Source organism: Acomys minous (genome assembly GCF_964271855.1).
Source record: "Acomys minous genome assembly, chromosome: 1".
Lineage (NCBI taxonomy): Eukaryota > Metazoa > Chordata > Mammalia > Rodentia > Muridae > Acomys > Acomys minous.
In genome coordinates this window covers 119234484-119260534 of record NC_140483.1, presented here as the reverse complement: position 1 = coordinate 119260534, position 26051 = coordinate 119234484, and the positions used below count along the sequence as shown (strand labels likewise).

At 43.7% G+C, this 26051-nt stretch overlaps 2 protein-coding genes across 8 annotated transcripts in view; one reads left to right on the top strand and one right to left on the bottom strand.

Annotated features, from left to right (window-relative positions):
• The window catches only part of ASPH (aspartate beta-hydroxylase), a 204669-nt gene extending 202173 nt beyond the window's left edge, over positions 1-2496 (top strand). For all 6 annotated transcript variants that reach the window (XM_084776185.1, XM_084776183.1, XM_084776181.1 and 3 more), the window contains one exon: positions 293-2496. In XM_084776185.1, the coding sequence (XP_084632311.1) occupies positions 293-443 (151 nt within the window). In that variant the 3' untranslated portion in view covers positions 444-2496. The remainder of the gene's footprint in view (positions 1-292) is intronic.
• The window catches only part of CLVS1 (clavesin 1), a 193008-nt gene continuing 167926 nt past the window's right edge, over positions 970-26051 (bottom strand). For both annotated transcript variants that reach the window (XM_084776263.1, XM_084776264.1), the window contains exons 5-6: positions 23907-24142; positions 970-4446 (exon numbers count right to left, since the gene is read on the bottom strand). In XM_084776263.1, coding sequence (XP_084632389.1) covers positions 4359-4446; positions 23907-24142 — 324 coding nt within the window. In that variant the 3' untranslated portion in view covers positions 970-4358. The remainder of the gene's footprint in view (positions 4447-23906; positions 24143-26051) is intronic.

The window sequence follows — 26051 nt, the reverse complement described above, 5'->3', positions numbered from 1 at the left end:
TCTGTTTCGAGGCAGGAGCTAGACTAAATGGAGGGCATGAAATACTGTCAGTATGCCCTCATCACCAGCCCATGTGCTTTGCATATCTTTAGAGCCTCATGAGAAAATTGGTGTCCCTAATAAGAAGATTGAAGTTCTTAATTATTAATGGAAGACTATTTTCAGGCTTGGTGCTACGGCGTATCCCAAAGGAGGTCACAAAAGGGGCCTCCTGCCTATGAACACAAACTGACCCTCAAGCACGCAACATTGCCAGCGCCGTTCTGACAAATGGCGTGTTTCTCTTTTCCAGGACATGGGAAGAAGGCAAAGTGCTCATCTTTGATGACTCCTTCGAGCACGAGGTGTGGCAAGACGCCTCATCTTTCCGGCTGATATTCATCGTGGATGTGTGGCACCCCGAGCTGACCCCTCAGCAGAGACGCACCCTGCCTGCAATTTAAAAGGGATTGACACAGACTTGGATGCTCTCCAGGGAGGCTGCCTCTCTGATTTTCTTTTCGGGTGTGGATCTACAAGTTCAAGTGCCATGACTCTCCATTTCCTTGCCTTGAGCTAAAGACCTCTAAGGCTCCTTCTGGATTGGGAGTGGCTGGAGGGAGGATTTGCCTTACTGCGGTTGACTTAGGAGGCCCCTCGCCCCGTGTCGCTCATGACAGCCCGGAACTAGTACCTTGATTGAAGGGGAACACTTGGTTATGTCTGCATTGCTGGCCAAAGATATTTTTCTACATAGAATAGTGTCTACATCAATGTAAACTGAGGCTAAACTGTGTGTAGAAAACTGTGAATGAATCACTTTATTAGTGTGTAATTTTTCTATGCAGTTATATTTTTCTAGGTAGCTAAGCTATGTTGGCACCATCGACCGCCATGTGTTTGTTGACTTTAATGATGAGAGGTATAAATACTTTACTTCTAACTGTTAAATAGTAATTTTCTTGGTAAATTAAGACATATTTCTTTTAGAGGAAAAAAAAAACACTTGTGAAGAAGAAGGCAACTTTGTTTCCCTAACATAAATAGGAAGCTACCCCAGGATTATGAAGTGTGCCAACCTTTGGGTCAGCCTGTGTATCTTCATTTAGACTCTGTGTCTTCCCTTTTCCCTGTCCTAATAATGCAAATGCCATCAAGCATCTTATTTCTAAGAGCAACATTTTTTTTTTAGCTGAGAAAAGCAACAAAACCATTTCGTATTGTGATAAGAAAATACCACAGACAGTGGGGCCCGGCAAAAAAATATAACATGGGAGTGAAAGTCCCCTGTTGGAATCAGATGGCTGGGTGGCCTGGCCTCTTTGCCTTCTGTACTTCTGTACTGCAGGACCTGGGGTATACAGTGTCCGCCTCTGTAGATCCACTTGAGTGCCACAAAGATGGCCTCCTGGTCTCCGAGAGTCAGTCCCCTCACAATGTTATCAATGTAGGAATAGCTGTGTGGGAAGCGTCCGGGGATGCTGGGATCCTTCCCTAAGTGTAGGGGGCCCAGCTTGTTTGATTCTGAATTTGCGGAACTTTTCCATCTCCCTCACTAAAAAAAGTTCTAATCATCATTTTGGAAATGACGTTTCACATGTATGTTTGATTTGAGTACTACCCATGGCATAGGAAGAGCAGTAGAAAATCATCTTGGTCTTCAAGGTGATCGGTTCAGTAGTAAAGCATCCCTGCCTGTGGATTTTTATTTTAAAGTTAAAGATAACTCGAGCCTTAGAATGTAGTGATGTCCATGCACTGATTTCTAAGCCAGTCGATCAACAATGCTGCAGAAATGGCACATATTCCAGCCACACGGGTAGATAAAATATAGATGCAGTCTTTTCATCCAGTGTCAAAAGGGGCAGTTTTGTACCTCACTTAAAGGGCAATTCTTTGACCTTGAAATTGATCCTTTTTCTTTTAGCTTAAGGATATATTAGCTTTTAGTCAAAATATTTACAAAATATGTGTCCGTTCTCAAATTGGTACTTGTTTCTTCTTTTGTCAGTGTTCAAAAATTCCTCTAACACAGATGGCAATGGCATGGGAGGAAAATATCAAATCATTACCAAATTCCAGAAAAGAAAACAGACTCTTAGAAAACACAAAATTATTTGTGTTCTTCAGTATTTATTAAACAGAGGAACTTACTGACAGAAGGCAATACAATCCAGTGTTCATGTAGTAATGCTCGTTCACCTACTGGGTTTGGGTCTCCTCTATGGTACGTACACATAACAAAATGCAAGTCATATGTCCTCATTGTTAGGCCATCACCTTACATTCATGTAATAAAGTGGTGGAAATGAGCAAAAATTATCTTTTAACTTAGTAAATATAACATTTTAAAAATATGCTCATTACAGTAGGATTCTAAATATTGCCATGTGAAAAGCCGGAATTACCACTATTATCACAAGAGTTGGCAGTCAGTCATTGACTCCAACGGCATTTTGAGTACTTGGATCCCGTGTTTATTCCATAAACCCAAGCAATAAAACATTTTCTAATTCACTTTAGTTTTTCCTTTCTCTTGTGTCATAAGAAAAGAATTTACTCCAATATATTCATAGACATTTTCCAAGGTTGTTATTTTATGACTCGAAAGGCCTATACAAAATGAATTGGTGTTTTTATATACTAAGATGCAATTGTTTGAGAGATATTTTAATTTATGTTTCAATTTTACCTATTCAAGGTTGGAACATAAAAATAGCTTCTGTTGCTATTCTCTGCCAGTAGAAAAAAAATAAAAAATAAAACAGTAGATGAACTGAGAAACAATATATGTCTAGAATGCAGCTCAGAACACTTGTTTTGCATGACAAGGCCCTGGGTTTGATCTCCAGCACTGGAATGTGTCAGGGAGGAAGGAGAAACAGAGAAAGAAAGGAAGAGGAGAAAGGGGGAAGAGGAGGAGAAAGGGGGAAGGACTATGGAAAGACAGACACAGAGGGAGAAAGAGGCAGGAATAGGAGAGGGGAGACGGAGGGGAGCGAATTCACAATATTGTTTGGGTGATTGTGGCTGGTTGAGAGTTGAACTGGTCTCCTGGTCCCTTTAGGTTGTTCAGCTGGCAAATCAACCTACCAAATGCTTACAACGTAAAATATTTTTACTAAGCATTCGCAATTACGATTCGCAGTTACTAAGCAGAGTACATGAAGCACTCTGGTCATGTTAGAAAGTGCCTGTGGCATACAGAAGGCTGGGGAGTAAGATACCTGCGTGTGCTCAGCTGGTCTTGGGAAACATCGCACAGAGAAAATATCCTACCCTTTGATGTCTCTCTGACTTCCTGACCTGATCCATTTCTAAGGAGAATGGGTAAGGAAGTAGGTTGGTCTTTGGCATTTCGTCTTGCATTCCTGGTCTTCTTTAGCTTGATGCTTGATGCTGAGCCATCCTTAGGGTTTTTCTGTGAGATTTGACTGCCTGTCCCCTCAGGGTCTGTCTCCATGGGTAATAGGAGGGTTGGGACAAAGTGACTTACTTGCCAGCACTTTATCTTTGTTATAGTCACACAAGAGTGGGCCCAACTTGAGTGGGCTCCTGTCACTGGTTGTGTGTGTGTGTGTGTGTGTGTGTGTGTGTGTATGTGTGTGTGTGTGTGTTTTCTCAACGAGATGCTTCCTCTCCACATTCCTCCTACAGGAATCACGTTGCTAAGGTCATTTCCCAAAATGCCTGTGTCTTCTTAAAGCCCAGTTCATGAAGTCAGCTGGTTGCCTGACAGATGACGTAATATCCAAATCATTCCTGCAGGATGTTTAAATTAAAAACTGCAAATGGCCATACTTGTGAGATCACACTCTTAGGGATGAACACTTAGATGCTGGTGATGAGGTCAGAAAACGAGTCAATAAAACAGGAAATTATTGTAGCTACTATTGTCTTGGGGTTCTGCACGACATCAGACTTGACATTGTATCTGCACAGTTTAACTCTGTTGTGTATATTTGGAAATGAACTTCGTCTTAATTTGCAAAAGCCAGAGAAGGTTCCTGTGTGAATCCTTAGAGCAATTCTTGTCGTATTGTATACGCGGCAAAATTAGTGTTCCCGTTTTAAGTACATTTGCTGCCATAAATATGTGGGGAGGAAGAATTCTTTTTACACAAACGCCTTTCTTCAACACCCCCCTGCAACCCCTCACAACAACATACGTTAATTAGTTCAATCAGATCCTAAGAGGATCTCTCAGATCTTTGTCTAGTGTGAGCTGCTCAGACCAATGGCTGCTGCCAGTCATGGCTGGGGATAGAATGGAGAACTCGTGACGTGCAGAGCACATGTGTCTGTAGGTCAGTTGCACAGACTTCCTTGGTGGCTGCTCCACTGGAGACTTGTGCACGGGACTGTCACACGATGGTGGCTCAGTCCAGAGCCAGCAGGGGCTGAGTGTTCTCGCTTTCCCCTTTCTCTTCGTGTTTCAAGGTCCCCGCTTCTACCACAGACTGAGATCTAACAAGAGAGGAAGGAAACACACACAATCACGGACAGTTCATGCTGGTAATGGCTGCTGTGCTTTTTGAGAACCAAGGCACATAAAATAGTTGCTTAGTATTTACTTTCTGGTATCTGGTTTCCACACACCACTTTATCTTTTATTTTATTTTTTTCTGGAGACTGAACCTGGTCTTTCTGAGACCCTTTTCTTCTCCTGAATCTGACCTGTATCTTTTTATCTTTTTGCTACAGTAAACCATAACTATGAGTGTAACAGTGTGTGTGTGTGTGTGTGTGTGTGTGTGTGTGTGTGTGTGTGTGTGTGAAATAAAGATAAAGGTGATCTCAAAGATGCCAAACTACCAAGTGTATTGTGTGTGTTAGGCGATTGTCACTTGTTGGGAAGATAAATCTACCTTTCGCACACTAGTATCATCTGCCCTTCTTATTCAGATGGCCAGTGTTCAGTTTCACAGGATACAACTGCTATTTCTTCCAGTGGATACAATGACGGCAATGGCCTGGAATGTCTTACCTCATAGTCTGTTTCGTGGTTGACTGGTGAATGACAATAGGCCTGTTCCGAGATACTGAGAATAAGGAAATAAACAATATTTTGCCTAGGGTTTGTGTGTTCCCTAAATGAGAGCATGGCTTCTTAACTTTCAACGTGATGGAATTCTATTTACCCACTCACACAATAGACCCTTCCTATTAGGATTTGATGTAAGTGACTCGCTAATCATGAAATTTTTGAGATTCACTGGGGGGAAAAAACCCTGCAAACTCTTCTTTTAAATGGAAAGGGTTAAAATTAAAATAAGACTTGTTTAATGTGACCACATTGAGAAGCAGGGAAAAGGCATCCATCAAATGCCTCAAGTCCATCTTCTGGGTCCTGACAGGAGATCAAAGTTTGAACAGAAGGTGGAGGATATGGACAGGCTGGTCAAGGCATGGTCCCAGTATCCCTGACCCATCCTTATCTGGATTTCAGTCTCATTCTGTCATACAATGAGTTAGAACTGTTTGAAACCTCTTTCCAGGAGATGATCTCCCACCTCTGTCTGACGTCCTTTCCTTCCCCTAGCATGAGAGTCCTGGTGGGGGAGGGGCCAGGGAGGAATCCCATTTCTTTGGGATCCTTCTTGAAATTTGCCCTCAGTGCTTTAGCTAAATTAAAATTCTCTCTGAAAGTCAAATCAGCTGCTCTCTGATAAAGATGCCTCTGTCTGGGCAGAGTGCTTGGACACGTGCTTAGCCCTCAGACACGTGCTCAGCGCAGCCCAATGGAGAAGTCTATCCAGTGGTTCTGCCTACTCATGAGAAGCTGAGCTCCTGTGCTAAACTAAACTTTTGTATTGGTCTTTTTTTTTTTTCCAATGTGGAATACCATATAACCCCAAGGTCAGGCACTGGGTGGTGGGTAATTTAACTGGTGGATCAGGCAACCCCCTAAAAGGCCTCACCTAGTCTTCATGGCCATGGGATGCTTTCCTGCTGGTCTCTGCATTCGTCTGTTTTTCTTTCACCCTCCTTCACTTCCCTATTTGTTCTTCTTTTTCCTTCACATTTGGAACTTTTCCCACTTCGTGTGATGAAGGACTATGGGTGAGGATTAATATTTGAAAGACTGCAATGATTGGCTCCCGGGAAGAAGATGTAATAGAAAACACCAGCCCTGAGCCAGTTCATTCTACATTGATTGACAACTGAAACTATAGTAGTGGATCTCAGGAAGATGTTTATATCCCAAACCTTATTTATCCGTGTTGGCCATCACACTGTGTCCTCATTAACAGCCCTCCATTGCCCATCTAACTATGGTAGAACCCTATAAAGGCCTGACTGCCGTGTCCTTTACATGAAGCACTATGAACCACGATGCCAGGATCAAAAGGCTGGGTAGAGATGGTTCGGTTGGGCCCTCCCTTGAATCAGGGGCTAACCAGTTGTTAGAAGAACCACACAAAGGGCATTCTAGTTCCCCAAGACAACAGTAGGTTCGGTTCTGTGGAAGAATTCAGAACTATCTGACAGTTTATAGGGCTTCCAGCCGGGAAGGGAAATTTCTTCTGGGGTGAGGGTGGGGGTGGATTTGATCAAAGTATATTTTATCCGTGTTTGTAATTCTCCAAGAATAAATTAAACGTATATTTGGATCTTAGGAGATAGCTCAGTCAGTAAAGAGCTTGCGGCACAAACATTAAGATCAGATTTAAATTCCCTGAACGTACATTTTTTAAAAGCCTAGACATGTTGAAATCCCAGAGCTAGAGAAGACTGGTAGACTTTTGGGAGTTCCTGGCCAGTCTGCTTAGTCTACTCCAGGCCAATGGGAGAAACCGTTTCATCAAAATATCAAGGTGAACTGCACCTGAGAAATGAAATCTGAGGTTTTCCTTTGGCCTACACATAAATGTGCACACGTGTGTGTACCCATGTACACATGAATTCGTACAAAAAGGTACACCTTGTACACACCTATGTATGGATAAATATATACATAATTGTGCATATATACATATATTTAAAGTATCCTAAGCAATCTGTAGAGCTTTTCTTTTCTTTTTTCAAATAACTTCAAGTATAGAAGAATTTCCCCTAAGGGGCTCCCTGCTGGATTAGAACGATTGTGCCACCACCAGCTTTATGACCTGAAGTAAACTCTACCTCCTCCTTGGCAAACTAGGGATAATAATAATGTCTAAATTATGAAGGTGGCAGGATATTGGGGATCAGAGGAATTACGGCACACATATAAAAGTATGCATATGGTTAGTATTAGTTCTCTTTCTTGTAAGTTTATATACAAATAGCATATTCATATTAGTAATTTAAATTTGTATTGTTCTTGTTTGTATTTTGAGACAAGGTCTCACTTTGTAACTTAGGCTGGGCTGGAACTCCCGTCCTCCCGCCTCAGCATTACAAGGTTAGGGATTACAGGCATAGTGCCAGTACTCAAATTTTTATAGGAAGCTGTCTTCCATGCCTGTTAGAAAAATCCAACAATTGATTTAATTACCCATCATTTATAAAAACTTCATTTTGGTCAACAGTGAATAAAACTGAGTCTTCTACATGTGCACCATTCATTCTAACACCTCAGACCCCCACAGGGAATGAATGCAACTGGCTGAGAGTGGAGGCAGTGAGGATGGTGAAAAGGGCAGAGCACAGTTAGCTGATAGCAGAGCTCGGCTGCCAGAAACCTGACCAAAACTTAGAGACTGGGAGGAACGGGCCAGAGAAAAGGGACCAGGGAGGCGATGGTGAAACCAACAGCCAGATATGTTTCTTTCTATCCTGTTTGTTTACAAAGGGCTTTATTGGCCAATATGAAACCATCCGAGTCATAGGAATTCTCCTGCCTCCATGTTTCTTCTACAAATGAAGTTAATATGTCCACTGAAAGCTGAAAAGAGAAGGCCGGGCGTGGTGGCGCACGCCTTTAATCGCAGCACTCAGGAGGCAGAGGCAGGCGGATCGCTGTGAGTTCAGGGCTAGCCTGGTCTATAAAATGAGTCTAGGATAGCCAGGGCTACACAGAGAGACCCTGTCTCGAAACCCCTCTCCCCCCCCCCAACAAAAAAAAATAGAGATGAAAAGAGAAGTGCTTAGACGTCTTTGGAATGTGAACTGAGTTACAAACTGTTCTGTCTCTGGCATGTCCCTGGGTGTGCACGTGCTGAGCAGGAGTGCCCACTGCAGCCCACATCCGTTCACATAAAGAAGACGAAAGACAAGACTAAAACCTAACACACACAGCACAGACTGCCCACACTATAAAATGTTACTTAACCGACTAAGCAACCGCAAACAACTCCTTTTTAAAAGAGCCTCTCTACTACACATCTTATATGAAAGGGCTCGAGCTCAAGACTAGTGTTTGTTCTGCCCGCTGAAGTGAGGTCTACGGGAGTTTTAGTGACCAAGTCTGTGTCTGAAACAGTCTCTTCTCTGCAATCATTCAACATTTGGTGTGTGTAGGTTTTCGAGCTCAGAGGTGTGGGCACTGAGCGTTTGTAGTTCTTTGGCTAACGCGCGCTTTGACAGGGGCTCAGATGTAGGAGATTTGGTCACAGGAGCCTGAGATCCGTGGATTTCAAACACACAGCTCTTCCCGGACGTTCTCATCGACTATTAAACCAGAACTTAAAATAACAGCACAGAAAATGGCTGCTTGTGTTCACCCTGCCTACTTTGAGCAGAGTCCTGTTTCTTCAGAAGTAGCCCAGCACGGAGAGCAGTGAGTGAGCCTAGGCATCCGCAGTCCTTTCTCTCCCCCTGAAATCAGTAGTGTGAGCCCTGTGAAGTCACCACGGAGGGACTGGGATGGGATGTGCTGAAGAGGCAGATCCATGGTGGAGGCTGCCAACAGCTGAGGCCATATTGGTGATTCGTTCCACCCAGAGGATGACTTGGAAAGAGTGGCTGCTCTTGAAAAGGAAGAACTCTTATAACAGCACCCTTTCAAAGGTCTGTTTGCTTGATCAAATGGGAGTATGTTAATGGAATGTCTCTGGTGTTGTCGCTCAATCTCAATACCAGTCATCTGAATATCCATATCCATCCCACTCGGAGTGGAACTTGCAGAATGGATGACTGTCTTCATGGCAGGTGGACGAGGGGCTGGCATGGTGGAAAGACATGGCTAGGACAGCAGCAGATGGTAAGCAAAGGACCAGAGAACAAACTTGAACAATTAGTGACAAAGGATGAATGGATGGATGGACAAGCAGTATGAGACCACTGTGGTAAAGGAGATAGATTTTTTTTCTTTTTTCTTTTGGAATGGAGAAAGCAAAATGGTATATTTTGCTCCCGGAGGTTATTATAAAAGTATAGTATGGTATAGTGGTGCAAAGTTAGAATTCCAGAATTCAGCAGGATGAGGCAGGGAGGGTGTGCTCTTGGAGCAACTCTGGACTATATAGCAAATTCCAGACCAGCCACAGCTACATCTTAACTGCGACTCTGCTTATCAATATAGGAATAAGTCAATAATCAACAAGTAACAGAAGAAGATGGGACAGGGTAGATTACTCAGTGGGGAAAAACAGTTTTCCAGGCAACAGCAGAGATGGAAATGGCAGCAAATGCCCAAAGCTTAGAAAGGTCAAGCTAGTTCCACAGCTGCTTCTTGCCAGTGATTGGGCACGCTTCATCGTATTAAACACCCTTGCAAGTGGGATCTACTGTACAACGGGAACATCTTAGATTCAGTAATTCCTAATTTTCCTTTATCAAATTCAGAGGTTGAAGATCACTATACAAGGAGAAGATTACCTAGAGGGAACTCCACACAGGGCCAAGGGAGCATAGTGATAAGTGTGCTGGATTGAGTCCTGGGACAACAGAGTCTTGGACAAAGGCTTTAAGTGGAAGAAAGGGAAGTGAAATGTGTTTTCCTCTTCCTTTTTTTCTATGCGCGTGCATGTGCATGTGAGCTTATATAGGGAACGCAGAGGCCAGTCTTATGTGATAGCTCATAACCTCTGCTGAGCATGAGGTAGAAGGCCCTGTAAGCCTCTTGGGACATCCACAGCACAGTGGGGACCCTAGGGAAGGGCTGCTTGGACAGCAGTATCTGTCTTCTACATAGGCCACAGATTTGCAGATGGGCAGGACCTGTTTACAGGTCAGTGCACAGCATCTAATATTCGCCCTTATTTAATCTACAGAGCATAGTAATAAGGTAAAGAAATTGCTGCTCACCTCAGAGAGAGGAAACTAACTCACAGATTGTTAGCTACCCCGGCACACAGCTACTAATTTGAGCTTGTAGAATTAGGCTCCATATCTTATTATCTTAATGGGTTTTATCCTATACTGTATGTTGGCACTTAGTAAAAACCTTAATGAATAGTTATTGGATGGATGGATGGATGGATGAATGTTTTAAAAAATAAGTGTTGTAAATTTCTATTGTTAATGGAATTTCAGCTTCTAAGAGGAATCCTAAGACTATTTTTGTGTCTTAGAGATGATTTCAAATCCTGATCAAATACTGACTACCAGGTCTATCCACCACAGACTGTAAGCAGTGTTTTCTTCCTCAGTCCACAAAGCAGAGTGTTTATAACAGTATTTGCTATCACATAAACCCTTCCTTCTCTGTTCTTTTCCTTTGTTGCTTTCTACTTTTCTTTTTTCCCCCTCCCTACTTCCCAATCTGCCCTTCGTAGGAGGTACCCTGAGCATCTCTTATACACTAAGATCATGTGAGACAAAGGACACCTAATAGTGAGTAACCTTGCAGTCTCTGTCCTTGGGGAGTGTTGGGACTATAGAAGTGTGGCTTGAAACTTAACAAACCCCACAGATATACAGTAAAGCAGCGATGCTTGTTGATACAAAGAGGGTGGATAACTTCCTTCAGGCGTGTGACCATGTAATGGAGATGTGAGGAGTCAGGGGTCACCATGAACCAGAGCAGTGCAGTCCTGATATGACATGAGTGGTGAGGCTGAGCATGCCATAGGGGACCAGAGGAACTCTTCAATAAAGGCAGAGGCTGGTAGTCAGAAAAGACTAGAAAATGGATCCAGAGGTGCATAGGTAACAGTTTCCATGAGAGGGGAAAGAGAAGGGAACAACACTGATAAAGACCAATACAGACAGAATTGGCACCCTGGCCAGAGGGCAGGCTCAGGCTGATAGAGGGCCATGTCTTCTTTAGGGTTTTAGTGTTGTGAAGAGACACCATAACCATGGCGTCTCTTATACATAAAACATTATTTGGGGCTGGCTTTCAGTTTCAGAGGTTCAGCCCATTATCATTATGGCAGGAAGCATGGTGGAAAACAGGCAGACATGGTGCTGGAGAAGGAGCTGAGAGTTCTACATCTTGATCCACAGGCAGCAAGGGGGAGACTATCATCAGCGCTAGGTGGAGCCTGATCATAGGAGACCTCAAAGCCCATACACCATGACACAGAACACAGCTCCTCCACCAAGGCCACACCCACCCCAACAAGGCCACACCCTCTAATAGTGCCACTCCCTATGGCCAAGCATTCAAACACATGAGTCTATGGAGGCCAAATGTATTCAAACCACCACAATGGTGAGCAAAAACTGCAGGTACTGTGGGAACAAGGCTCTGTCACAGACAGAGAAGGAGGAAGAGAGGGTGCTGTCACTCTTTGTGTGTGTGTGTGTGTGTGTGTGTGTGTGTGTGTGTGTGTGTGTGTGTTGCCTTATCGGTTCCATACTTGCCATGCCTGGCCACGTTCTGAGTGCACCTGGGAGGTGTAGGAGAGCTAGTGGGCAGAACAACTCAGCTACCTCCCAGGCCCAGATCCAGGGCTCAGAGTTTTCCCATCCCAACAGCTACCCCAACTATGAACTGTTGGAGCACATGAAGGGGCCAGCCCTGCAGAACCAAACTGCAGGATCTCATGACACAGGGCAACCACAGGATATCCAAGAGGAGTCGCAGGGAGGTTCCTGTTTTGATGGTGTAGCAGAAGCCAGAGGCCTCGAACCAGACCAATGGCTCACTGCACGGAGCATCTGCAAGTAAAGCTGTGTGAGAAAAGGGGTGCGCTGCGTGACACACTGCAGCGTCCGTGACAAGATGTTTGCTTTTTTGTTTTGTTTTGCTTTCGTTTGTATTCCTTCGTGTGGGGCGGGGGTAGATTGCAAGGGCAGAGGAGCCCATGGCCTACACACACACACACACACACACACACACACACACACACACACACACATACACACACATACACACACACACACACACACACACACACACACACACACACACACACGCCATATGCACCCACAAAGGTAACATGACCCCTACCACAATATCAGTTTGAACCAAGAAGGGGATTAGAGAACTGCACTAGCTGCCTGATGCCCTTAAACATGACATGCCTTCCAGAATTCTCTCTCTCACACACTATGTCAAGTGGTTTGCTTTGTTCATATGATCATCATGGGCTGTAAGAGTCCAGATCTGCCAGCCTTGATGGTCTCCTTCTGTGAGTCCTGAACCCTCCGGGTTCTCACATCCTCCCACTCTTCCATACCCAAGGGTGCCTACACAATTTGAAATGCCAACCAAGGACAGTGCACGCAGAGAACCTAGACCCCCTGCTCAGATACACGCAATGGAGAGCTCACTCTTCACGGTAGTGGGGAGGGCGGGAGGGAGCAGGGGCTTCCTCTGACATGAACTCCGGTGCCCTTGATTTGGTCACTTCCTCTTGGTGGAGAGGCCCTGTGGGCAAACAGAGGAAGGGGACGCAGGATGAGACCTGATAGGCTGTAGTCAGCTGGTGGGGGAGGAGTCCCCACCTACACACACCATCAGAGGCCTAGGGGAAGGGAATAGGGCAGGAGAGGGAGAGAGGGTGGGAACAGGAAGATAACAGTGAGGGGATAACAACCAGAATGTAATGTGGATAAATTATAATAATAAAAAATAAAGTAAAAAAAAAAAAAAAAAAAGGAAAGAAAAAGAGATCTGTTGTTGGCCGACTGTCAAGGATAATGGCTTCAGCTTAATTGGAATCAGTGTTTGTCTATCAGTACATGTCACAAGAAATCACTATGCCTTGCCCTTCTTGTCTGGGCTGCGGCTCCCTTTCTAAGAGATTGCATGCAAGCACAGTGCTTCCGCGAACAGCGTCTCTCAGAGCACGTACTGTGCACGATCGTAGATTGCGAGACTTCCAAACAGGCAATTTTCTACATCTGTTCATTTCCCTCTAGCTCAACCCTATTTCTTTGCTTTGTCAGTAGCTTATAAATCTTTATCTCGTAATTCTTCATAGCACTCTTTAAAAAGAAGAGAAAACACGCCTCTGTACACAGGCTTTAATGAGCCTCATTCATTTTATTACCAACAAATCCATCATACAGATTTTCTTTCACTCCACTGATCCATGGTTACATATGATACAGTTGGAAAAGATGGATCTTTTCATTTATACCTCAGGGGAAAAAAAAACGCTAAAAGATGCATGTCTACCTCTGTCAAATGTCCATGTATGGAGGAAGCTAGATACTCAATTTTCTTCGTTCTTTAAAAAATGCTAACAATAGCCAGGTGGTGGTGGTGGTGCACACCTTTAATCTCAACACTTGAGAGGCAGAGGCAGGTGGATATCTGTGAGTTTGAGGCCAGCCTGGTCTACAAAGTGAGTTCCAGGACAGCCAGGGCTAAATAGTGAGATGCTGTCTCAACAACAACAACAACAACAACAACAACAACAACAACAACGCTACTAACAAATTCCTATGAGCAGTGTAGACCACCTCAGAATCTAGTAACCTGAATAAATACTGGACTTGTATCCTTTCCTCAGAAGTCTTTCCCATCAAGAAGCTATAGCATCTAAGCCCCATCTACTTGAGCAGCAATGACACCCCAAATCTGAAAGGTTCAACCTTACTTGATCTGGAGACCAGACCCCACCTGATGGGACAGTGTGGACTGTGTCCCACTTCTTAAGAGATGATGCTCTATAATGTCTGTGGATGCAGTGGCTGTGTGGAGCATCTGTTCTATACGTAATGACCCTTTGCCCTGATGATCAGAAGGCAGGGTCCCCCTGTTCTCACACTGCCATTCGTCATTGTTTCACATGGTATTTCACCATGATCTAGTGACTCTCCTGGAAATGAATAGTTGTCTAACAAACATGGACTCTGACTATGAACAACAGGCTAGGTGCTGAGGAGATGGTCTACTTGGTAAGATGCTTGCACAGCACAAGGACCAGAATTTGCTCCCTAGAATCTACTCAGAAAAGTTGGGCATGATGGTGCATGCTTGTCATCCCAGCACTGCAGAGTCACAGGCAGGCAGATGTCTGAGACTCACAGGCCAGCTAGCCTTGCCTACGAAGTGAGCTACAGTAAGAGTCCCCATACCAAATCAAAACCAAAGCCAAAACAGTAGATAGTGGTTGAGGGCTGATATCCAAAGTTGACCTCTGACCTCCATATGCATTACACTTACATGCACATGCACTTACATGTGCTTCTGTACACACATGCTGTTATTAAGTACACACATGAGAGAGAGAGAGAGAGAGAGAGAGAGAGAGAGAGAGAGAGAGAAACAGAGAGAGAAAGAGAGACAGAGAGACAGAGAGACAGATTTGTAACAATTTCTTCATAGTTGAAACATTTTATACTAGTGGGAGGCTGCTTAAGACTTAGGAAGTTCCTAAAGTAAGGTCTTTCAGACTCAGGAAATAAGCAACGCAGGAGTCTCAGGAAGTCACTGAAAATTACCAGTTGCACAAGGTCCTCCCATCACCAGAATTATATATGTAGTAACCATTGCTGAAGAGGAGACTCTGACCTGTAGAGCGGCCTGCAAGTCCTGCAGAGAGCTGCAGGGCTCCAGCTTTAATGAGCAGACCCCAGCTAAGGTATCCTTTCCACAATGCCACTGCCTTTGAGTTGTCTGCTCTCCCTAACTTTATTGGTTCAAGAAATGTGACTTGTGTAGGATTTTTACTTAGGTCTGTTGTCAGTTCTCATCAGGGATGAGCAGACATTTGCTCATATCTTCCCAGGAATACCGTCACACAATACAACAGTGAGAGAGAGAGAGAGAGAGAGAGAGAGAGAGAGAGAGAGAGAGAGAGAGAGAGAGAGAGAGAGAGAACAAGTTATATCGTTAAATCTCACTAAGGTAACTGCCAACTCTACTGATAGATGAAAAACATTCAAATTGGTTTTAACCACCCAGGAATGAGCCAAAGTGGAATTCATGGCTGGAACTTGAGCTCAGTCAAGCAATCTTCTGCTTGGCCACCCCCAGATCAGGCAGCTCACCGTGTCTTTACATATTTTTATGCCATCTTCTCATGTTTATGCACAGTCTAGTAAGATAGCCTAGGAACATGAGGGTGAAGAATGTTTGGATGAAAAAGAAAACAAAAGTAGACTTTTTACAGCATAGCTGATCGAGGCCACAAAACACTGGCCCCTCCATATGAAGGGGGAGCAAAAGTTTCTCTAAAACAGTAACTGTTCTTTCCTTGTGACTGAAGTCACAGCTGGAGTCTTTTAGTCTTCCTCGTTTGTGAATTGCTTTCTGCACCTGTAGGCTTTCCAGAACTATACAAATATTAGAGATAATCAAAAGGTAAAGAGACGAGGCCTATTTTGACTTATGTTCTCAAAATTTGTTTCAAAATTGATTAGCCCCATTGCTTCTAGGCCTATGGTGACCACATCATGGTGCGAGTGCATGGCAGAGGAAAAGTGCTCACTTTGGGAGACAGAATCAGGTAGACATGACATGTCTCCATGACCCAAGACCTCCCTCTCTTTACCTTCCAGCTTCTGCCTCTTAAAGTTCTACTGTCTCTCAACAGTGGCACGTGGGAAGGCCTTTGTGTTTAATGGGTTAGACCATTACAAGATCCCTAAAAAGTGCTAATGTTTAACTTTGTCTATAAATATACTGCACTGAAAAGTTACTTTAGAATTCCTAGAAATTACTAGAATTGAGTTTCAATTTTATGTAAATATAACTCTTACCATTTTTTGAACAAAATATTTCAACCTAAATACATACCCAAAGCATGTCATATTAACTTAGGACATCAGGACAGTGCTAGTAACTGAAAGTGGTATGTTCATTGTCTACCTCATGAGGGAGGCAGCTGTGTCCCATTTGTGCATGCGTGCTATAGTTCTGCCAGGCTGACACTAGTCTTACCATGGCAGACATATAGACCTGTGACCTCAGACCCACGGATGTGCTTGCTGAATGCATGCCGAGTTTAGGGACAGGGTGGGCAGGATGGCTTTCTGCCTGGTATTTGGATCCTTTAAGAAGGCCTTCTTCTCAGTGTTCCTCTTAGCCTGCGTTAGCCCCCTTTCAAATGGACTCTGGATGACAGAAGTAGCCATAGCAACTGCATCTCAGCAGCTCATCTGCTGAGAAAGAATGGTCCCTTCCTGTCATCACTTCCAGGCCACTGAGAAGGGGCCATGGCTACAGGTTCATTAGGCTTCAAGTCTTTCTTTTCATCACCAGAGCATGGATGAAGTTCTCCTGCTGAACAAGGCTAATATAATAATAGTTGGCACATAGTTTTGACACAGGTCTTTCTGTGTATCCCAGGCTGGCCTAGAATGTACAATTCTGCCTCAGACTCCCAACTGCTGAAATTAAAGACAAACATCCCCAAATCTGGCTTTTAAAAAAAGCAATCCCTTTCCAGATTCAGCAGGCCTCCCAGACTGAGCCCACGTTGGAAAGCAGATGCTTGTGAGCATGTGAGGAGGGTATGTGGAGCTCAACGGTCAGTCAAGGCTCATCCAGGTCGGGTTTGCATACACTCTACACTCCAGTCGCTGTAGCCATTCTTCCACAGAACCATGAGGAGGCAAGTATGTGGTAAGACATGAAGCCATGCTACATGGGAAGATGCATGGGGCAAAACTGGTTTATTGATATAGGATCCTCCCTGCCCCCTTGCATGACTTCTCATGATCTATGGGGAAGAAAATTATATAACATTAATATCAATATAAAAGGAGAATGTGTATGCACTTGTATTTGTTACAGTAAAAAGATTAAATTTGTGTAGACCATGTGCCAGGCCAAGCAAAAAACAAAACAAACCCCCAAAACCAAAACAAACCTAAAAAATAAAACAAAACAAAAAACTCAAACAAAAACAAAACAAAACAAAACAAAATAAAAAAGCTCCCAAGAACAAACAAACCCCACTAATATGCTTGCAAAGGAAACTAAGAATAACAGAAGAAAATCCTTCAGACCTAAACTCAGGAGGCTCAAGCTTCAGAGAGCAGTGGCTAAAAAGATGGACAAAATGCTTTCACATTATCCCTCATATTACATAAAATGATGGGCATTTCATCTATGTAAGAAACTACAAAGTGTCAGGTGAATCTATTTTGTTGAAATCTGAGCTCTTAAGAAAAAATTAGGAAGTACCAATGACTATATTACAGAAATACAAATTTATGATTACTCAATAAACATGACACCCTCACTAGTAAGTATCATTTAGGCCACGAGTGCCTATAAGCATGTGGACCCTAGGAGGAAAGAGCTTTAGTGATACAAACCCTGATGTCTTCTAATAACCTCTAAGGACCACCTCTGAATCTAGTGTGTCCTAAGTCTATCATAGATAGAGCAGTGTAAATGGTTCTTTCCCTCCCTCCCTCCCTCCCTCTCTCTCTCTCTCTCTCTCTCTCTCTGTCTGTCTCCCTCTTGCTCTCGCTCTTTCTTTCTAGACAGTGTCTTGCCATATAGCCCAGGTCGGTCTTGACCATATGATCTTCCTATATCAGCCTCCTACAAAATGTATTTTTATATAAAAATTTCAGGAACATCCATCTTAAATAGAAAGGACCTGAAGTATTCTGCTGTGAAAAAGGAGCTTGCTCAAGTTCCGGAAGAAGAGGGGTTAAATATATATATATATATATATATATATGCTTTCTCTCCTGCTAGCCCTGGCAGGACCTGCCCTTGCTGTGGTGGGGAGATAGTTTTGATCTGGTCCATGGTCATTTTGGAGCTCCACCCCCACCTTCCTGGAACAACCATGTGTTCAATCCTTTAACTCGGGTGCATCTTTTCTTTTGTCATGGCGACAGGTCTAGAGGGTAGCACCAAGCCTGGCTTGTCAAAGTCCTCCCTTTCACTCGTGCCCAGCAAAACCAATAAAGAAAGATGCTCTTCGTTTCCCCGAGATCGTCAGCTGCAGTGTCCACAGCTGCCTCGGGGCTGAGGAAGATTGCAGGAAACAAATAAAACAGTGAAATCCAGAAGTCATTTGTGAATTCTGGCATGTTGTAAGCTGCCAGCCTTGGCCTCCCCTTCTCAGTATTGCCTGCAAGCCAAGCTCCTTCCCCGGCACCCTCCTCTGTACCTGTAGTCAGATGGCTCCAGTGTCAGGGGACAATTCCATGTCCCAAGCCCAAATGAGTCTAGAATCAGACCTTAATGAAATGTATCCACATTAACCTTTAATCAATACATACATGTGTGTACATATGAGTATATGTATATTATATGAGTATGTATGTATGTATGTTTGCATGCATGTTAAACTCTCATAAAATGGCTAATCATTCACCAGTAGTTACTTCAAGACAGTGTCTCCATGGATATGTTAGATTTTTATCATATCATTTAATTAGCTTGCCAGCAGGAAAGGCTAGAATCAGAAATTAATTAATAAATAATGTCTAGCGATTAGAAGCAATATCACAAAATCTGGACACCGATTTAAAAGCCATGCATTTACTTCATGGGAAAGAATTGTCAGACTTACACCTCTAATGAAGCCTGCATTGGGACAGTTGGTGTCCAGGGCCAGGCCCTCCTTCCTTCTTCCCAGCTAACAAAGGCCCCTTTGTCTGGGCATGATTTTCCCCATGCAAGTCAGGGGCAGTAAGCCTGGGAACCTCACAGTTGTGTCAGACTTGGTGGAGAGAACCCGGGTTCTGTGTCACCCCTACATCACTGCCATTGTGTTCCTGCAGACACCTTAATTTGACACATCCCATTCCGTCTTATTTAAGGTGGTTCACTTGAGAGTTTGTCTCATTTTGCAACAAAGATAATCATTGCTGATAAAAAAGCTGCTCAAATCTGGCTACATGGTCTTCAGAAACATTGAAGTAATCAGTTAGGAAGAGGGAAATGGGATGTTTCACAGCTAAACATTTTTAAAAATTATTTTATTTTTCTAATATACATCTATGTTATTACACACACACACACACACACACACACACACACACACACACACACACACACATATATATATATATATATATATATATTAGATTTCCTATGTCAAGAAGAACCATGACACAATCAGGAATTATATAACTGTTACATTCTTAGTGTTTTGGCTATTTGTATTTGACAGGCTTGAAGAAGAAGACATCTTTCCTATCTTGGTGCATCTATATTTCTGAATGTAAATCAACCTCCATCACATATTGTCATTATTAACTTAGAACACCTATCTAGACCTAAAAACATCTTAACCCCTAAACAACTAAACTTCATTGTAAAACTAAGCTACCTGGTCTTCAGCTCCCTCAGAGACTTGAGAAGGAGTAAACTTGATTGCCTGAGTATGCCCAAAGTGCATGTTAGTAGCTTTCCAAATGAAAAGATGACAGAGAGTTTTCTACCTGAATAGTCACCCAAAACTCTCTATAATGTTGGAGCATCTTCTTGAGCCTTCTGGCCCAATATATCTGACAGATATATTTGTGAGGTAGGAGCTGTTGAGGACTTGCTTACCCTGTCTTGGCAGCGTTTGGCACCTGCCTGCCTCCAAGCTTGCCCTTTTTTAGGCAGAATTATGTCTGTGGTAGAAATGAGGACCTTTTGCCCAGTGGCTAGTTTGCTACATTTGAAGCCATCTTCATAAAGAGGTTCTTTGATGCTCATCATCTTCTTAGAGTAGGATGGGTGTTGCTAAGTGTTAGCCTGTCTCATCGTCAATGAATCTTTAAATTAATAAAAACATTTTAAAATGCCACAATCTGCATGGCTCTGGATTTTTTTTTTTTGAAGACCTTGTCTTTCTATGGAGTCATATCTATCTGCACAGCTAAACTTTTAAAAAGAACTAATGGACTGAGAGAGAGGTAGATGGCTCCCAAGAAAATAATAATAATTCAAATTCCCCAGAAATGATGAACTAGGAAAGGGCTCAGTGGGTAAAGTGCCATATAAGCCTAAGGTCCCAAGTTTGAATCCTCAGAACCCACGTAAAGCCAAGGACAGTAGCACATGTCTGCAATCCCAATGTTCATACCTGAGATGGGAGGCAAAGTCCATGGGTCAGTCTGTCCCACTCAGTAGTGAAAAACAAAGAAAAAAGAGAAACCCTCCCTTTAAACACAATAAAAGGTAAGAACCAGCATTTTAGATTGGCCCCTGACTGCCACACATGCCCTGTAGCAAGTGTGTGAGACGCCCCCCCACACACAACCACATACACACACACACACACACAGGAACACATACAGGTGCATGTGTACACAGGCACACACATGCTCACACACCATATATGAAAAGTTACATACAGGAAATTTCAGAGAGCTTAAAATATTCAAGCGAAGAATGCCTCACATTCCTACCTGGTATTGACTGGATTAAAGAGAACCATCCTGAAATAATGTTTAAAGAAAGTTCCACTTCAGTAGTAATTATTTTCCTTTCTGATTAAAGGCAGAATCACAATGTATTGAGGGAACTATGAGGCAGCACCCACTACAGCCACTCATTTGGTGAGAGTGCCAGACTGATGATGGACAATATTCCAGTAAACTAATATTGTCCTATAAAAAAAAAAAAGTGATCAGTGTGGCTCTCTGCCCTGCCACAAGGGGGCAGTGGCCGCCTGCCCTCAGCACAGATCAGGTCTCATGCACCCAGAGGAGGTGTTGGTACCAAGACTGAAACCTTCACAGATTCCATTGGGCATATTTTCTTTTTAGGAATGAAGGACAATTCTCCCATTTTGAGCCATTCTTTTGTCAATTCCACAAAACTGCATGTAACTTTATAAATATTTTTAAAAGATACAGTTTTGTAAATATTTAATATTCAGCCAATTTGATTTTGAATTGTAAATGTCAAGTATTCTGTTTTGGGGGTTTTCATGTTTTATTATACTTTGTCAAAAAGGAAAATTGTACAATTTTAGACTGTTTTTATGAGTAAATTTAATGTACAGAAAATAAAAATTAGGGGGGAAAAAAGTGATCAGTCCCCAGTCCGCAAAAGACGACTCCACTTCAAATGGACTTGAAGCGTGTTGAGAGCCATGGCAGAGTCTAGGACCTGGGCACACCCACTGGAACTCACAGCACTACTCCACAGTGGCCACATAGCAGGGGGCACACTGCCCCATCACTGCCCCTCTGAATCTGGACAGTACAAAAGGAAGCTTCCTAGAAATCTGGGAAGCTTGAGAAAAAGATCCACCCAATAGATGGGAAACCAAAAAATTTATCTTGAAGCATTCCCTTAGGCCTGTTTTCCATTTTTCTGCATCTCTGCAGGTTCCAAGAAGTGAAGAAAAGCCACGAAATGTACAGTTCTGTTCCTGTATCAGTGAGACGTCTGGAGCTGGGGCAAATAGATTCTTAACCACTGCTAGAGAAACTGCCCCTCGGTACAGGCCTGCGCACTATGGGCTGATGTTTACAGAGGGCAGGCCCTCTGGTCCAGCAATGGAAAGCACCCGAGGCTTCCCAGATGAACCTTCCTAGAAAAATGGAAAGATGAGCTAAGGAAAAATATTGAGAAAATAATTGTTTGAAATTGGGGAAAAACCTGAACGGCAGAATAAATAAACACTTACCAGTAAAGTAATGGCTACAGTGACATTTCAGTGGTCCATACCTGTGGTCCAGGACCCCAGGAAGCATTAGATATAGAAGCTGTGTCTGTGAGACACAGACAGATGCAGACTAACAATGTACGCACTGAATTATGTTTTCCCACCCGTGATCAACCCACAGGCTGGAATTCTCAGCCAGGCCCTCTGGTTACGACTGTACTTGAAGGTGGCGCTTTGAAAGAGCCCATTATGGTACGATGTGGACAATAGCATGGACTCTCAGCCAATATTTATGATGGAAGAAGGGCACAAACACACAGAAGGAAGATCCTGTGAGGACAAGGGGAGAAGACAGCCACTGCCTGCCAGAAGGACGGTCTTCAAAGATGCCAACTGCCTTGGCACCTCGGTCTTAGCTCTTTCTGTTCTATAACTGAGGAAAGACTTTCCTCATGTTTAGGGATCTCAGACTGCCTTATTAGTGCAGCCACAGCCAGTAAATCCTTAGTTTTAGATGTGAGAAAAAGCTGGGTGTGAGCACGGGTCCAAATCATCCATAAAAAACAAAAAACAAACAAACAAACAAAAAACAAGTAGAAAGGCCCTTTGTCTGGGAACACTGGTCATATGTGATATGTGGAGAGAGAATGGAGTTGGGATTCAGATGGTGACTAATGGGGATCTTAGCCTTGAAACCTAAGGGTTGAGAGTGTACCAGGATCATTGGTGTACCAAATTTAAGAAGCCTCTCTCAGGCTGGGGATGTAGGTCACTGGTAGATTGGGTGAAATAGCGTGAACAAAAAGTTCTGATTCCATCCCAGAAATGCCAAAGGGAAAAAAAAAACGTGGTCAAAGAGAGAGTGAAAGGAGGAGAGAGAGAAAGGAAAAGAAAAACAAGAAAGGAGAAACAAAACAAAACAAAACAAAAGCAACCTTCTATGGCACTCGATACAGCCATGGCTGAGCACCTGTGCAGCACACTTTACCAGCTGAGTCCAACTCTCTCTCTCTCTCTCTCTCTCTCTCTCTCTCTCTCTCTCTCTCTCTCTCTCTCTCTCTGTCTCTCTCTCTCTCTCAGGATTTATTCCATGCCCACAACCGTCTTTGCATGTGCCAGCCTGCATATCACACCACCTGTCTTTGTAAGGCGTTGTTCCTTGTCCATCCTTCACACTCAGCACAAAAGCTTCCTTTACTTCCAGAGTTGCTGGCCTTCTTCCTTCTGAGTGAAGCCCAAATGCCAGCCATCTTATAAACATGCTCCAAAGGCCTTCACTGTGCACTTCCCAGAGGCACACCGTCCTGATCTTATCCAAATTGAAGACCCCAACACCTCCTGACACTACTGCCAAATAATGCCCCTTTTGGTTCCAAGAGATGAGTGATAGGTGTGTTCCCTGCTGGGTTGTTTTGTTATCAGTGCCTCCCAATGGCCTGGCATTTGAGCATCGTAACAGACTCCCACAATCTAAGGGCCAGGCCGCAATCAGGACATAAAGTTCTCCCTTTAAACTGTGCAAAGTGGACAACTGCATTTCTGGGTCAGCCTAGACCCATTTGCTGGAAACTCTAATGAAAAGTGTTTTATTCAATTCTTGCTCACAGAGGTTCCACTTCTTTTTAAAAAGCCACAGTAGGACTAAAGCGACTCTCTCATGCCTTCTGGCAGGCCTTACCTTTTCTTTCTTTCTTTCTTTCTTTCTTTTTTAAATTTTATTTAAGTAATTTATTCAGATTACATCTCATTTGCTATCCCCTCACTTGTATCTTTCCATTCCTCCTCCCTCCCTCTTTCATCCTATTCCTTTCTCCTAGGTCTGTGACAGAAGGGGACCTCGTCCCCCACTATAAGATCACAGCCTATCAGGTCTCTTCCTGGTAGCCTGTTTACTTTTCCTCTGAGTGTCATCAGGTCTCTCCACCAAGGGGAAGTGTTCAAATAGAGGGCACCAGAGTTCATGTCCAAGTCAGTCTCTGCTCTCCACACAATTGTGGAGAATGTGGTGTCCACTGGTTAGATCTTGATAGGGTTTCTAGGTTTACTGCATGCATTGTCCTTGGTTGGTGCAGTAGTTTGGGCTGACCTGCCTGGGACCAGATCCACCAGCCGTAATGGTCTTGTAGGTTCAGGCCTTACCTTTTCATGGGCTTGGGTGAGCACTCTCTCTCCAGGTTGGAGCAGGTGTGTTTCACGTGCATGGCATTGTAGGAAGTGTGGGTATAGTCATTTTCATCACTGTAGTCGGGACCAAGTAATGTCCGGGCCCAAGTCCCCATGTCATAAGGAGGAAGGGTTCCTCCAAATTCAGAGGGCAGAAACTCGGGGTGTATTAGCTGGTGAAGGCTGTTCAAATTGTTTCCATGTAGGAAAATCTGGAAAGGAGAAAAATAACCAACACAGAAATTTAAAAGCATTGGCCAAGTGTTTAACCAAATACACAATTTCACAAAGACAAATTGGATGTGTACCTGGTGGACCACGGTGTTTAAAGAACAATTATTTTGTGCCCATGGTGTAGTCGTCATAAGAGGCTGTTTTACAGCTTAGAAAAATGGGCTGGGTTGGCAGTTGTTTTTTAAAAGTAAAGTTTTAAGAATAGACTGGACATTTTTTGGCCACCACCCAAATTGGTACATACAGTCACCTCTTAGTTTTTCCTGCTGAGAACGGGACAGTGATACCAACTGCTCCAAAGCGGCTCAAGCGCTGAGTGCCCTGTTCCTCCCTAAGAATTCTGCCCCCAGAACCTCTCCAGTTCCAACCAGCTTCTCAGACCCAAACAAGGACAGCGTCTCCCTGGAGAGTCCCTGGGCCCTCGCTCATTTTCTGCTGCTTCTCCCTAGGTCAGTGCCGGGCCCTAGCCAAGGTGAGTCTCCGTGAGCTCCCTCCCATACTCTCCTCGGTACCCATGCTTCCGGTTCTGTTCCAATGCGTTCCACTGGGTCTTAGGGGGGAGCGAGATGATGATATTTTGTTTACACTGCTAATGTACCCCAACACTGCTAACGTACCCCGTGGTTACAGGATGGCATGTGCGCGCTAGATAGATGCTCAGTCAGTTCTCTTAACACAGCCACTCAACGTAAAACTGAGAATGTGTTGTAGGAAGTTCCATGGGACAGTTTTCTCTTCTTGCCTGCATAGAGCACTGGTCCCCAAACAAGTCTGTGTTTTCTGGGCACACGGTGTATAATGATCCAAATTGGCCAAAATGAAAGGGGTGGGGGGAGCTTCATATTTCGGTTATTTTTAGATAAACCCACAAACAGCATGTGATAAGCACGTGATAGATAACTGTCACTGACTACAATTTAAAAATTGACCTTGAAAGTTGACTTAAAGTACATCTGTAATGACGTTGGTTCCTATACCCGTTGCAGGCATGAAATAATTACACGCCATGCCTAAGTAACAGGCAACTAGCTATACGGAGTAAATAAGTGGCACCCAAGTGGAACACCCATCAATTATTCTTGGACATTCGTGCCACAGGTGACAATGGTGAAATGTAAATGTGAGCTTTAAAATGCCCACATCTGGATTTCAACAACAAGCTCCCGTTACCCCATACTCTTGTGTTGTTTTATCCCGTACTGTAGAGCAGTATCAGGTAAAGAGGAAAGGATATAAGTGTGAAGCCCCTCTGGGCCCTACCATGCTGGGAAAGCCATGAGCATCTCTGACATTGCAGTTGGATATGACTGAAAGTTAGTAAGTATAAAAAAGATTTGTTGTGAAGAACTAAAGCATGCTGGCTTTTATATAGCTCTGTGCTGGAGTATTAGAAGCACATGAAGTTTTGCCCCTGGTGTTTACACTAAGCAGCTGTATGCACACGGCCCACACAGTAAGTTCTTAAAGGGCAAGGTGTGCTGCTGAAGATGACTGTAGTGGGATTCCTGCTGAGCCTGCAGTCTAGTGGAGAGGAACATGGAAGCAGGAGACTGGGCCCACTCGTCCTGGGTTAGGAGGTCCAGAACCCCCTGTTCTGGTTCGGCAGACTGGATCCACTGTGGGAGGAGTGCCACCCCCCCACCCCCGTCCTCATGCTAGGTAGAAGACACAAGCTCTGAGAAGCCTGAAGCCACATGGCAAACAATGTCGGCTTCTTGGCACTGTTCTCAGCAGACTAGAGAATGTCTCAGAAGGCCCCTGCTTCTTGGTGCTGGGGATGCCTAGTTCTAAGATCTGTCTTTGTCTCGAAGCAGGGACTTGTCCTTTTCCACAGCTCACTACACTGTTCTCTAAAGACCAAGAAGGATTCAAGGCTTAAGAATTGAC